Here is a 14,515-nt window from a genome sequence, read left to right as displayed (position 1 = left end):
AATGTCATTTTTATGGTTGTATGATAAATGATGTGTGCGCTTGAATGGAGCCGCGTGGTGTCAGCACAGTGATTCAGAGCACTGTCATATGTCAGTGATGTCATCCTGAGTTCATTAAAGGGGACGACTTAACCCGGGCGCCGTGGATGCACTCAATGTGACGCTCATTATGTTGCCGGTCAAATTTATAAGCAGGCTGCAACGAATGTTTATTTTAGTAATCAATGAATCCGTAGATTTTTTTTAATTGTTTTTGATTCTCCAATGAATAGGATTTAAAAAATAATTTCTCTACCTTTATTCAAAAACAGGACATTAGTTCAAATTGGCAAGTCTGAAAATTCAAAGATTTGGACCGTTTTAAATGATACCAGGTCTCGAAACAGTTCATCTAAAATGAACTATCATTCAGATAATTGATTTGTGAATCATTGCACCTCTTGTTTATGACATGAAAAAATCTTTTTCTGGCCTTTGTTTTATGTCCCATTTAAGCATACACAACCAGTAATATTGACCCATTCTGAAGTTCAAAATTCTGACACCAACATTTAAAAAAAAATTCTGACGAAACATACAGCGGGTCACATTGACCTTTAAAGTGGGATGTTTGAGAGCAATACAGTGTGGCGTAGGCGGGAAGGGGAAAAAACAATTGCAGAGTGTATTGAGTCAAACACAATGTTTATTGTCTTATAATAGCTATGTAACAAAAACTTTGTTTAATTAAACATGCTTTGCTCAATGTACACGGTCTCAAAATAGAACTGGAAATAAACGTGTGTGTGTGTGTGTGTCTCTCTCTCTTTCTCAAGCACACACACACACTGCAGAGCGTTTATTCTTTAACTTTAGTTGTAAGCTTTGGTATTGAGGAAAATGAAACGAAATGACAGTGAAATGCCAACAATAACGTCATGCGACGACATCAACTTTTGAAAACATCCAAAGTGAACAGAGATAGGTCCATGTAGAACAAGAAAAAAACAAAACAAATGTACATCTGGAATGTGAACTAAGAATTAACAAGTAAACATAATAGTAAAAAAAAAATTGTAAATGCACATAAGGCTTCTGAGGTTTGACTGCTTACATAAACAAGTGATTGAAGGGGGAGGAGACACTCAACGTACCACTGCGAGACTTGAGAGGGTCCCCCATTTTAAAGGACGGTACCGTTTTGTGGTAAAACAACAAAATGAGTAACGTGTGCAATGTCGCCAGCGGAGGAACAAATTCCAAGTGCAAAAAAAGGTGACATAGAAGATGACATCATCGTTTCAGTTACGTATGCTGCATTTGACGTAATAGTGACAAAGTACAGCGAAGCCTCCCCAAAGTCGAAGGAACCCCAACGTCGTACATGCGAGTTTGAAGAATATTTTTCAAAGGGCAGTCTCAGTGTCTTCCAATACAGCGATTAATTTCATTTCACACTTTGTTAGCCTCATTTGAATGTTTTCAGAAATCAATAACACATTGTGAGCAAGCATGTTTTGTTGGCTTTTTACTGATATCTTTAGCCTAATGAGCAAAATGAGTAAAGTCATTTTTAACTTGCTGCCACAACATGAATTCAAAAACAGTCAAACAGGACTTTGGGAACTACGCGGTTGGGCTACTTATGACTTGTAAGACTGGGGAGAAATATCAAAATGATACTTGAAAACATTGTGCGCGTAGTTATGTTGAAGAATTTGACGATACACACTTTCAAACAGAAGCTGTGATTACTTTGTATTTTCTTTGGCTTGTTTGTGGATTTTGTTGCAACCAGGAAAAGTTGTCGAGCTTACTCATGAACAAGTCTTTTTGTATGCTGGGGGACGTATGGCTTTGTAAAACACCCTGTTCCCTTCTCCATTGCAGGCGAGTAATTTTACTTTCTTTTTCTTAAGTGGCTCCTGCTTATCTTCTCTTTACACTTGTATAACAGTTAAGAATGACACTTGAAACATTACCCGTCTGGTTCATGAGAAGGGTTTTGCGCCTGGCACAAATTCAACTTATTGGGAGGGGTTATCCAGTCTGCCTCTCAAGGTGCTTGGTTCGACTCACGGCTCCAGCTCAATTGTGACCTAATGAGGACTAACTGAAAGAAAAAGGATGGCCTGATATAGAGCGAAACGTTTCTCCTTACATGCATATGACAGGAATGTCACTTAAAAAGTTGCCTGTACTGTCAAAAGCTCTTTGAACATTTGGGGTTCCACTGGATATCTCACAAGAAACTTCCTGGGTAAAATAAGTTGCGAACCATTTTTTTGGAAAGGGGGGGGGGGGTGTACAGACAAAGCATAAAATGTCATAACAGATTACTAGCCTGTACAGAATTGTATAAAATACATTCTACACTTTTTTTTGTTCACAGTGCCAACGCCTTTTCTCTGCAGAAGGATTGTGGGTTCAGTAATAATGAAAGATTACTGTTAAATTAAGTGCCTGTGAGCGGTGAAGGGGAGACGGATCAGTGCGCGTGTCGCCTCAAATAGAGGTGACACTAATAAAAGAAGAAAAACATGATTGTCACATAAAATAAAGGCCCTGCCACTCTGTAAACTGCTTGAAAAGGAAGGCTGGATGACGGTGGAAGGTTGAGGTTATATTCATATGCAATGGTAATAACAGCACATTGCGGCATCACTGTCTCTACGCAGTCTTCACTTGGTGACCTCTGGCGACTTGGTGATATCTCAAGGATGGCTCCCTTCACAGTGTACATAAAAATGTCCCTCCAAATCTTACATTAACGGCGTTCATCGCAAGTGATGGCCAGAGGTCACTTTTGTTCATTGAGAGGCGAGCGATGCACAAACACTCCCAGAGAGAATCTTTGGCAGAGTGTTTAAGGAGGTAGTGGGTGCAGAAGTGAGGTTGGGCGGGTGTACGTGGAAGGGGTGGTCCTATGTGGGTGCCGGACGGTCCTGAGGGTGAGTCATTTTCAGGGGTAGTCTGTGGTTGGGCGTGCTCGCCCCCGCATCCTCCGGTTGAGGAACTGTCCTGCTCGCGTGGGGCTTCCAGTTTTGTCTTTCGCCCCATACAGAGTTGCTGAGGACGTCTATTAAAGAAAAGGGGGAAAAAAAGGCCCAGAGAGGATGTAAAGTGATGCCAACAATTATCACAGGAGAGTCACATGGGGTATTTGTTTCAACAAGGGAAAATGCACTTCTTAACGGCTTGTGCACCTGATTGGGTCTCTGGAGTACCTGCCCAACAACTAAGTAAATCTTATGTGCCTAAAATGTGTGTGTGAGTGAGCTGTTCAGAGTTTTGCACATTTACAAACAATTCTACGTAGTGTTTCTCCACCCGTGACAAGACAGAATGGATGGGCGAAGAGCCACCATTTTCAACAGCACATGCCACACAACTTGCATTACGAGAACAGAAAATTGGAGTGTAGCAAACAGATCTTACCACTTGCACACTCTTCAAATGACGTCTGGCTGCCCGTCCTCTCAGAGTCTTGTTTGCCAAGGAGGCGTTCCACAGAGATGTCCTCTTGCCGAGTGCGCGCACCGAAGCTCTCCTTGAAGCCCGGCAGATCTTTGTCCATGGCGTTATCTTCGCCCAGGTAGGCGTAGGGGCAATAGTCCCGCGTGCGAGCATAGATGTTGGCATTGTCATAGCAGTCAGAGCAGATGACCAGCGGGCCTACGGCACCTTATGATACAAGACGCACAAAGTTTACATGCAGGATTCACTTCACCAACTGCAATAAAGGCTAGCATAGTTTATGATGTGCCACCCTTCATCTTCCTCATGTCGTTCTTTTTTTTTTTTGGTGGTTAACAAGCCCCATACAAATCCTGACAGCCTAAAAGCTCCATCTTTTCGATCTATTACACATGAGGGTTCTGGCGCAACGTAGAAAGGTATGCTCTCACTTCCAACTTGAATTATTTCGTTGTGTGAGATCGACCATGAAAAATTCTATTTGGTACAGTTTCTGATCAAACTTCATTTTTATTCGATTTTACCCCAATCTTTGTAATTATATGGACTGGTAATATTTACAAAGGCTCAGGATAGAACGCAAATGACTCAAAAAGCAAAGCAAAAGACAGCCATATGACAAACGGACCTGAGGGGCCTCCAGCTGGTCCGTCACAAGCCTCACCAGGCTGGAAGCTGCTACGGCCCGTGAACAGAGAACCCACCCGGTAGTGAAGCCGCCCGTTGCCGTCAGTTTCCACCTCGCTGCCTGTGTCTCCGTAGCACACACCTGCGACACCCACGGGACACTGAGTCTCGAACATTTTACAATTGACCCGATTGATGGCCTTTTCTCGGTTATGTGCAATATTGACAGACTGTTACATATTCACTGGTGTATATCCACCATGTCATTTAGTCGTAATGTGTAAATCTACTCTGGCACAAGACATCAAATATTTCGAGATTACATTATAAGATTAATTTTTTCATTATGAAACACCACAAGTACATGTGAGCTGCAGGTATTAGGTTTGTCCACTAGGGGTTGCTATCCTCATGTACAAACGTATAACTCAAGTGTGTATAGGTTCAGCTTGTATCTTTTTTTTTAAATACAGCTGTGGCTGTACAGATTGTGTGCCAACTGATCTGGACAAGCCCAGAGGTGGATCACTTCCTTGGAGGTGCTGCTTTTAAGGAGATTTCCTCACTGACCAATAGTGCCGGGTTTTGAGGCGGACCCACTCTTCCGAAGGAGTCTTTCTGCAGCGCTCCAGTTTATTAAAGGGACTCTTACATTCTTCTAATTAAGAGTGTACAGCACCGTATTGTGTATTCTTGTCCACTCAGCATACAGCCGGTCATCCTAAAATGGGGATTCCATCTATGGTACCTTGTCATGGTTTGTCATTCCTCCCTCAGATGTTTTTTTTTTTTTTTTTAGGTTTTCCTGATCAGAGGATGTCGTTAATATTTGTCCACTGTGGGCATGTGAAACGCTTTGAGACTTTTCTGTGATTAAGGGATATAAAATAATTTCGACTTGATTTTAAAAGGCAGGGCTTGGCCTGGTGATTTAAGTGAGCAATTAATCATTGCTGCTATAGTGGGTCTCACCTTTTTGGGGTTACATTTTTTTGGTTTAAAATGTGTACCCTATTTCACCTTGATAACAATGTTAAGCATTACAAACCCAGAAACAAGACACAAGTGTGTGTGTGTATTTGCTGTTTAAGATGGTTGGCTTACTGTCTGTACCCTTGTGTATGTATCCATTCGAGAGAGTAGGCATGAGCTGCTGATGGCTGCCGGCCTCAGAGTTGCTGTAGCCTTCCGGAGGTTCTGACAAAGTCCCCTGAGAAGAGAGGTAGCTGGGAATGTCTGGTGGTAAATTCATGTCATCTGGGGAAAGAAACCATCAAAGTTGAAATGTGAAATGATTCACAAGTTGTCAATCATTTTTGGGGGCGGGCACAGTATTAACCAATTGCTAACCTGTGTTGGTGATGCTGTAGTCTTCACTTTTCCTGCGCATGTGATAGATGACAATGACCCACACCAGTGAGGTCCCAACCACGCAGCATACCACCACGATCACCACGATACCCACAGTGGTCCAGCCGTCCTCGTTGTACCCAACACCGGTGTCACAGTTGGGCGATGGCGAGACGGCCAGGTAGATGTGGCCACGCTCAGTTCCCAGCGTGTTGGACATGATGCAAGTGTACTTCCCAGCATCACTGGGGCCTGCGTCGACTATGATTAGGAGCTGATTGGCAGCGGCGAAGAAGTGGCGCTCCGTCAGCACCAGGGGACCATCGTCTTTGGTCCAGTTTAAACGTGGGGTGGGGCTGCCTCCAGCTATGCACTGAAGCACAGCCGTTTCACCTCTGGCCACGGTTCTATCCTCCAAGGGCCTCATAAATGAAGGAGTTTCTGCAATAGCAGAGGACGTTATTGCTGGATGACGCGACTCCCCATCTATTACCAGTAATACAATGGCAATATGCCCAAAGTTCCCACTCAGTTAATTGGTTACGTCAGTGTATACATGGTCCTGTCCAAAAAAAACAAAATCCGCAAATAATTGACACCTTCTTATATGGGTTTATAAGAGCCTCAACTCTAAAAGATAGCAGCAAAGCGCAACTTTTGTTTAACTGACGTTCCCTCACTTCAGCCTAGTTCCTTGGCACCAAGGTGCCTTCAAGATGGCGCCAAAGCAGTACTTTTTAGAATGTTGTATTGCTTTGCCCGAGCATACTGGTGGTGTGCCGATTTTTCAAATGTAGAAAATGTGCCTTGACTCAAAGATTGAGAAGCATTACGAGTGTTAGACATGTCTGCTAAGATCTTTGATGTTGATGCTATTGACTATATACAGCACAAGCACAGGGCCTCACCGAGCCTTCTTTACAGACACCGAAGTAACACTGTGCAAAACGGCTGGCCTAATGAAGCAGCACAATTCAAAAAGACATCTATGACTCACCCAGGACAGTGAGAGTGGCATTGGCAGACAAGCTGCCCGCCATGTTCTGCGCCGTGCAGCTGTAGACCCCCATGTCCTCCGTCTTCACGTTGGCGATGAAGAAGATGTCGTCATCCGGCATCACATGCATCCTGCGCTCACGGGCAGCGGGGAAGTCGGTGCCGCCGTCCTTTTGCCAAGCGATCTGCGGCGAAGGGTGGCCCTCGGCGGCACACTCTAGTCTGGCCATCGTCCCGGTGCGGATGGTCAGATCCATAGGGGTCTTGAGGAAGGATGGCAGCTCTGTGCAGAGACCAGAGACACAGAATCAAGCTCTGATAGCATTCCTTCTGCCAAATCTAGGGCTGAAATTATTATAACAAAGTCAAAGACATTCACCATGATGCGAGCAAAATAATTTATTGTAAACATGCTCACCGTTAACAGTGAGCCTGGCCCTGTTGGAGTAGTTGGCGCCAAAGTGGTTGGACACCACACACTGGTAACATCCCTCATCGGTGAAGTTGACATTGAGGAGGTGCAACACTGTGGTGTAGATCAGCTCGCCTTCCTGGTACCGGGCGTAGTTCTGGACCTCGGCACCGTAAAGCACCTCGCCGTCCTTCCGCCATGCTGTGCTCATTGGCGAGTCGCTGCTGCTCAACGCCACGCAGCTCAGGGTCACGTTGTTGCCGCGCAGGACCACCGATGTCTCGGGATGAGTGGTGATCCGAGGCTTGGGGAAGTCGTCTATTTGGTGAAAAGAATCACATCAATTCATGAGTTACATTTGAATTATTTGGTGTGACTGCACACTTCCAGTGCTTTCGGCAATTCTATGAGGGGGCTGAAATGACGAATCAAATAACTTGAATAATTTGATTACAAAATCGAGTCGACACAAAATCACTGACCACAGACAAAATCTTCGGGGCTGACTGAAAGGACATCATGACCAAGCAAGCCGGCAGGGTGGGCGCAAACGGCAGAGACAGAATGAAGGAAGTGGCTGCTGGTGAGCCAGGGTCCGAGCCACTGCATGTGACAGTCGCACAGCAGGCTGCTTGTGTTGAGGATGCTAGAAAGGAAAAAAAACAAACATAATATCGTGAGAAAACTGCCATTAATTCGCCAAGAAAAACTAGTTGTTTTTTTTTTTTTTTTTACTTACAACACTTTGAGCTTTGTATGCAGCAATGCCTCAGGATGTATTGACATGATGTCATTCCTCCCGAGGTCCCTGGCAAATTAAAGGACAAAAATGTCGATTGTCAGCAAGTCTGTTACTTTTTTATCAAAAGCAACTGCAATGCGCTCCGGGAAAAAAGCTCCAGGAAAAAAGCAGCAGGTGTTGCAAATATTTTACTCACAGATGCTCCAGCTCATCCAGACCCTCAAAGGCTTTCTTGGTGATTGACTTGATTTTGTTCTGCTGTAATATTCTGGAAAACAGAATGTTTAATGGTGAATTACCTAGTTACTCGGCAAACAACTTCTGTCAAGAGCAGCTTTTATTGAGGCTGCGCAATGCAAAACGCAGACATCTACATCAACCCAAATGTATAAACAAGCATTTTAGTGTCCTCACAATGTGTTCAGCTTCTTCATTCCATCAAACACGCAGATGGAGTCTTCAATGGCCCAAGAAATGTCATTATTGTGGATGTCTCTGCCAAAACAAAGAGTCGCATGTGAGGTTTAAACACACACACACAATGTACGCACGAGGAGTGAGATCTGAGTTCAGCGTGTTGAACTTAGTGTGGGAAGCACATTTCGAAAAGTCAAATTCCAGGAGACCTTCAGTGGTCAGTCCATGCTATGTTCGCAAGGTGCGATGCCAACAGTGGAATGTATGCTAACGTTTGATTGCTCGATACATAATGGGATGAGTTAAGTAATGTAAATTGCAAGGGAGTCTTAGAAAATAAATAAATAACTGCACTCAAAATAGAAAGGAAGTCTAAACAGAGAAATTGTAAATTGAAAGATTGTCTCCTCTTCCTACAACCAACCCAAGCTTAAAAGCCACACTTCCACAGTGGGCCTCTTTTCAGATGAGTGAGGAACGAACAGGCCCCGTTTGGCAAAAAAGTCAGTTCACGGGCCCATAGACATGGCAGATGCCTTGCGGGACCGGGATCCTTTTGTCTGTCCCTCCTCACGCTTGGCCACCTCTGAAAGGACTCCTGCACTCTCCTGATTCCCCTCTCACATGAAAGCTCCCACGCTGGTGTGTCAAGCTGTTGCAGCTGACCTCCTTCTCGAGCCGCAAATGAGTTGACAACATTCCCTTGCAGAAAGACGAACAACGAAAAGACTACAGTTTATGCAATTAGTTTGTGATGGCGCAAGAGAGCTCACAATATTGCTTGCTGGCAATCACAATCTGAATCGAATATTGACCAGCAAGAACTCATTCCCAACGTGCTGTAGGAGCCATAGAGCAGCATTTCTACTCCTAACAAGAGGATGGAGGATTGGTGGGTGGACAGTGCAAATGACAAGAAACAAAGAGGGAAAAGAATTTGACAAAATGACACGGTGCTGTTGAACGCAGGCTGGATTTACATTGCATGGCTCAAGAGACATACTTTAATTTTTTGCATGCAAAAGATACAATGTGGGCAGAATAAATGAGGTCAGGGGGATTCTTAAGATCGGAATGAGACCGCTTTAAAAAAAACTATAAAAATAAACAAAAAAATTGCAGTCAGGGGCTAGTTGAGTAATGTACAGTATAGGTCACCCCAATTTACATCAATGACAGTGAATACAGCCAAGGCTAATTAAACAATATATTATAGAGAGCTGCAGTGTGATTCCAGCCTAATCGGAGGACAACGAGGAAGTGAGAGCAAAACAGAATATATTAGTGGGTGCACACCTGAAATTGTGGGCATTTATATGGCGATCCTCCTTTCACTAATGAGGAATCTACACTAGCTACATACCAACGGGGTGTCAAACTCATTTTTGTCACCCGCCACTTTGTAGTTACGATTTCCCTCAGAGGGCCATTATGAGGGTGAAATCAAGTAAGCGTTGAATCGTCTCAAACTGTGCATACTGTATATATATAGCAAATTGATGGATTGCTGGTTTTGCAATCAGAAGTCAAGGATAATAGTTCATTCAATTATTGTGTTTTATACAAGTATATATATATATATATATATAACAAACAAACAAACAAGTACAGATTTTAGGATCGTGGAAGTTAACACACATGATTTCCATTCACGGGCCACATAAAATGCTGTGGCGAGCCGTATCTGGCCCCCGAACCTGGAGTTTGATCAATGTGCACTCAGGAGTGTAGCAAACAAACCTGCCATGTTCCTTCAGAATGCACAGAGACCAAAAATGAGCTGGAATATATTAGTATTTGTGGAAATGACATAGCTTTACAAAAAAACAAAACACAAAAAAAAAAAAGGAACAAGAGAAGCATGATTCATTCCACAAGTTCATCAGTGATGGCAATGTGAAAAATCCAATGTGTGGATGAATCCTGAATGGTTCAGACCCCAATTATTGACCAGAACAGGTCATTCTTATCTCATAAGGTAAGACTTACAGTGTGCGCAGATTGGCCAAACTACTGAACACCCTCTCTCCCACGTGGCTGATGGCGTTCTCGCTAAGGTTCAAGCTCTCTAGAAGACCTAATCCCACAAAAGCAGTGTCCTCCAGTCTGGTCAGGTGATTGAAGGAAAGGTCTCTGTACAAAACAAAAAGTACGTACATGTTTCAATATTAGATCAAGGAAATACTGTATTACACAGCAGTGGTGTGCTGTTCAGTGTGCTCCGGATACAGAGAATATCCAGCATAAAAAAGGGATTATTCCAGATGCTAAGAAAACACACTCACAGCTCCTCCAGCTTTTGGCAAAACTCCCAGGCATCTGGTCGGATGATGCCCACAGCGTTCTGGCTCACTCGCAGGATACGGAGCATGCGCAGGCCGTACAACCAACCTTTGTTCACCTCCGTTAGGTTGTTGTGCTCAAGCTCTCTGAAACATAAAACCGTGTTTAACAATCTTTGACATTTATGGCAAAGAAGTTAAGACGAGTAAGAAGCAGTTGATGGTGGTGTCTTATGGGGGGGATTACTCTACAAGTGACTCACAGTTCTTCCATGTTAATGAGCCCAAAAAAGGCCCCATCCATGAGTTTGGTGATGCCATTTCTTTGCAACTTTAGTGACTGCAACGCTTCCATCCCTTTGAACGTCAGGCTGTCCACGATCCTGATCTTGTTACGCTTCATTTCACTGACAAGTTGTGACAGAGATAAAGGAAATTCAGTCAGTTAAAGAGTACAAACATACATAATTTCTAGCGATGTCTCAATCACAGTTTTTGCACACAATATAATTAACGGGCTAGTTTTAAAAGATTTTCTTACATAAGACGCACCGGGTTATAAGATACATTATCTTTGTGAAGCATTAAATGGTTCATGCAAATGTTACCCCAAGTTTCTTTGACAGAATTAGCATTATTATGCTCGGTTCAGAACGGACACAAAATATCAGGTAGTGATGCAGGCCTTGTTAATTTTTGCTCGCTGTGAACAAGTCAACGCACTAACCATTATCCAACCCATTTTGCTTGGTGCCGGGAGCTATTGGTAGCTGGCTGTGAAGTTTACCTCACGCTACCGCATTATAACCCTGGAAACACGGCACCACAAGCGCCAAGCTTGAGTTCGGTCTGACCGCAGCATTAGGCTAGTAGGAGTACATTTTCTATGATTTTTAGACACAGAAGAAGGAAGTAGTTCACTCCGTTGCCCGTGCACTACTGAGAGTGGGTGTGTTTGGAGATGCAGGGTGCCCTCTGCGGCCATTAATTTCCAAACGCAGCCAGCATTGCACACTGTGTCCTCAGTTGGAGGGCCTAGCGCACACTGTCACTCAGTTTTTGGTGCAGTCTGAATAACTGAATGGCAAATTTAAGCAACGTGTATTTCCCAATGAGCCCCTAGCTCTGATCCGACACAAAAGATGGGACACCTGCTTGCGATGAGATGCAGACGAGAATGCGAACTTAATAGGAAGGAATTTTAATTAAAGATGATAAAATGAAAAGCTTCCATTGACCCATACATAAATATGGGACAGGGTTTGTTTTTTTTGGGGGGGGGGGGGGGGTGTTGAATTGAAGGATGTTAAGTCAGTCTTTTGGCACAAAGAATAAGTGAAGCTAATGCTGTTCCTTCCATTTGGCAATATATTTGTACCTCAGGATTATCTTTGCACTTTATGACCTTTAAATATTGAGGAAAAACTACATGACCAGCCTTGATATTGGGACAATTCTAATCATTTGGCACCAGTGTCTCAATTAATCGCTTCTGCTTTGTCACTTTCAAACGCCTGACATGAACACCTGGTACTCCCATTGCCATTTTCAGAGGAAACCTGGTTTGTGTTCTTTTATCCTCGCAACTCTTTCATATTTTTACATGCAACAATACGTACAGAAACTGCAGACTGGAAAGTTTGAAGACTTTAGATGGAAGCACAGTCAATCTGTTTCTGTTAAGTTTCAACACCAGCAAAGAGCTGGAGATATTGTCGAAGCAGCCCGGCTCCAGGACGCTGATCTTGTTATTACTCAAATTCCTGGAAAATTAAAATCCAAAGAAAACAAAACTTGTGAAATCCTCTGCTTTTCTAACCAATAAATCCAGTTGAATTTTTACCATAAAGAATCTTGGGAACTTACAGATATTTTAGCTGCAAGGATGGGAAGATTCCCACTCTGACCTCAGAAAGTGAGTTAGATGTCAGATCCAGCGTCTCCAGTGACTCATACGGCAGCAGCTGATGCATCAAGAGCTCAGAGATGCGGTTGTGTATTCTAAATCATGCAAGACGTACACACGTGTGAGTCAAGACGGAAAACTGACTGATTATTTATTCATGTAAGCATATTAGGGGAACAAATGACTCAAATAATTGTCTATGGGTGCCTTTCTGCATCACCATATTGTTGATTTATTTTGCATCAAGACTTGTATAAGCATCAAGAGGGTTACGTTGAGTGTAAATTGTACCATAATGTGATTTAACACTTACAGTGACAGTGATGTGATGTTGGCAGAGGCTCCTCCAAGGAAGGGGAGGACTGTCAGTTCATTGTAGTTCATTAAACTGAAATACAATTTCATATAATAGAACAGATCACATTATTGTACTAAATGGCTGTGTATTATTTTTCATTTTGTGACAGTAACAATCCTTGTTTCATGATAAGTAGTCAAGTTTGAATGTGCATTAGAACTACTGTATAAATACAGGATACAGTACATGAACAGAACATTTATACTTCGACTGGGTGGACAGTATTTAACATTGTAGCTCACTAGCAATAATACACTTTTCACTTAGCATTCACATGTATCACATGTATTACTTTCCACATACCAACATGCTATTTTTTTAACTACATGTACATTTCTTTCAGTGCCTCCTCATTGCTGCGGTTTGCGACTGTACATTGTCATTGTTCTTTAGCAGATATGGGTCCTCGAGGGCCAATATTCTACATGTTTAATATGTTTCCCGCCTCCAACACACCCGATTCAAATGATCAGGATCGGTGTCAGGCTTCTGCAGAGCTTGATGAAGAGCTGATCATTTGAATCAGGAGTGTTGAAGGAAGGAACCATCAAAAACATGTAAGATAGTGTCCCTCAAGGACCAGAATTGCCCATGCCTGTGCTTTAGTATATCATCAATAGAAGCGTTATGTGTGCATATTGCAGCTGTGACAACTTAACTTCCTCAAGGAAAGAATAACGTATCTCTCTATCCAATGACATATCTATCCATTCATCAATCTAAATTCCTAATGACCATATATCTTTTGATTGATGCCCTGTCAAACAAACGTAACCAACATCTGTCAATATGCCAACTCCAACCATAATATTTAACATGCTGCTAAACTTGTTAGACTTAAACAGGTTTGGTGTACCTCAGGGCTACACTTTTATAAAGTTAGGTAGCAGCAATGTTCTTGAGCATCTTGCTCTTTTCATTAAAACGAACTCATACACAATTAAAAGGTACTTTACACACGAAAAATATTCTAAATAAGAGCGGTACAGTGTCAAGTGCTGTGACGTTATCCTTGAGCAACTTCAGCACATGCATGCTAACTTAAACTTGGCTGCCCACTTACACATGGGTTATCCCAAACGGTGGCTCCAAAGAAGCCATCGAGAGCCGTCTCCTGTTGCAATCCAAAACACGTAGCTCGTCCGGTCCCGTGGAGCACGAGCAAGGAGATGGACAGGTCTCGAGGCCCAAGGCACTCGCACCTAGAAACACGAAGACCAAGGCCGAGGGAAGGGGCCAAGCTTCCGCCATTTTAAATGTCTTCCCGAAGGAGGAGCTGTGTAGCTATGTGGCTAACTCGCTTCGGACGTTCACACTTTCACTATTTGTCTGTCGAGCTGTTCCCGCAACTTGACGTCGGTCAAGCAGAAACACTACAATCGGAAGTAGTGACACTATCCCTTTTCCGAACAGAGTGACTAAGCGGGGTTACGGCCCAGTTTGAGCGCAGCATCTTGGCAGAGATTCTTCCTTTTCTTCTTCCCCGTGCCTGGAATTCCTTCCACTGCAACCTGGACAGACGACCCACAAACGCCATTTTCTCCAGCGCCGCGTTTACTTCCAACCCATGTTGCGTTCGGCTGGAACGAACCGTTTGAGAAGTCCCAAAACGTTCACGCGGGTGGTTTAAAAGGATTTGAAATAACCTCACCACCTCTGCGTGTCTTGATGAAAAAACAAAAGCGGTTGTTGATGACATGCGATATTCTCGGTCCCGCCCATTTTTAAAGCAAGAAGAGGCAATTCTATTGGTCGTGGTGCAAGTTTGTCAAACTAGTACGTGAATGTGATTGGCTCTCACAACAAAACAGGGTTTTGCAGTCGAATTAATAATCGAAACAAGAAGTTTTCCAAATGGAAAGGAGCATTTTAAAGCTGGCCATTTAAAATTTTTCAGTTAATCATTCGTCATCCGTCAGTGACCTGGATACCCATCTGTTATCACCAATCCGTCTTTTTTTTCCCAAAA

General features: G+C 43.2%; 1 protein-coding gene across 2 annotated transcripts; it reads right to left on the bottom strand.

Moving 5' to 3' along the window:
* Positions 1 to 667: 667 nt before the first annotated feature.
* lrig2 (leucine-rich repeats and immunoglobulin-like domains 2) lies at positions 668 to 14,215 on the bottom strand. 2 transcript variants are annotated; one of them, XM_086117971.1, is made up of 18 exons: positions 13,610 to 14,215; positions 12,502 to 12,576; positions 12,149 to 12,283; positions 11,902 to 12,045; positions 10,546 to 10,689; positions 10,286 to 10,429; positions 9,990 to 10,133; positions 7,998 to 8,078; positions 7,780 to 7,851; positions 7,581 to 7,649; positions 7,324 to 7,487; positions 6,848 to 7,159; positions 6,431 to 6,712; positions 5,434 to 5,874; positions 5,188 to 5,340; positions 4,085 to 4,225; positions 3,418 to 3,663; positions 668 to 3,058 (listed from the first exon to the last, which is right to left on the bottom strand). In XM_086117971.1, exons 1-18 carry the CDS (start codon positions 13,795 to 13,797, stop codon positions 2,904 to 2,906), a joined length of 3,090 nt encoding a protein of 1,029 aa, XP_085974097.1. In that variant the 5' UTR covers positions 13,798 to 14,215; the 3' UTR covers positions 668 to 2,903. The 2 variants fall into 2 exon arrangements, with proteins under 2 accessions (XP_085974097.1, XP_085974098.1); XM_086117972.1 differs by having other exon boundaries at positions 5,197 to 5,340.
* Between the last annotated feature and the right edge of the window lie 300 nt (positions 14,216 to 14,515).

This window comes from Hippocampus guttulatus, chromosome 8 (assembly GCF_054856545.1).
Source record: "Hippocampus guttulatus isolate MCC_2025c chromosome 8, RoL_Hgut_1.0, whole genome shotgun sequence".
Taxonomy (NCBI): domain Eukaryota; kingdom Metazoa; phylum Chordata; class Actinopteri; order Syngnathiformes; family Syngnathidae; genus Hippocampus; species Hippocampus guttulatus.
The sequence above is the reverse complement of the archived record's forward strand: the minus strand, read 5'-3'. Positions and strand labels throughout refer to the sequence as shown.

Bases quoted from the DNA above. Each gene is read 5' to 3' on its own strand.
- lrig2 (XM_086117971.1), bottom strand. From the start codon at position 13,797: ATGGCGGAAGCTTGGCCCCTTCCCTCGGCCTTGGTCTTCGTGTTTCTA. The intron at 10,690-11,901 runs GTACGTATTGTT...ACAACTTGTCAG, and splicing joins CTTTCCAGTCTGCAGTTTCT to TGAAATGAAGCGTAACAAGA. The intron at 10,430-10,545 runs GTGAGTCACTTG...TTTATGTTTCAG, and splicing joins CTCATTAACATGGAAGAACT to AGAGCTTGAGCACAACAACC.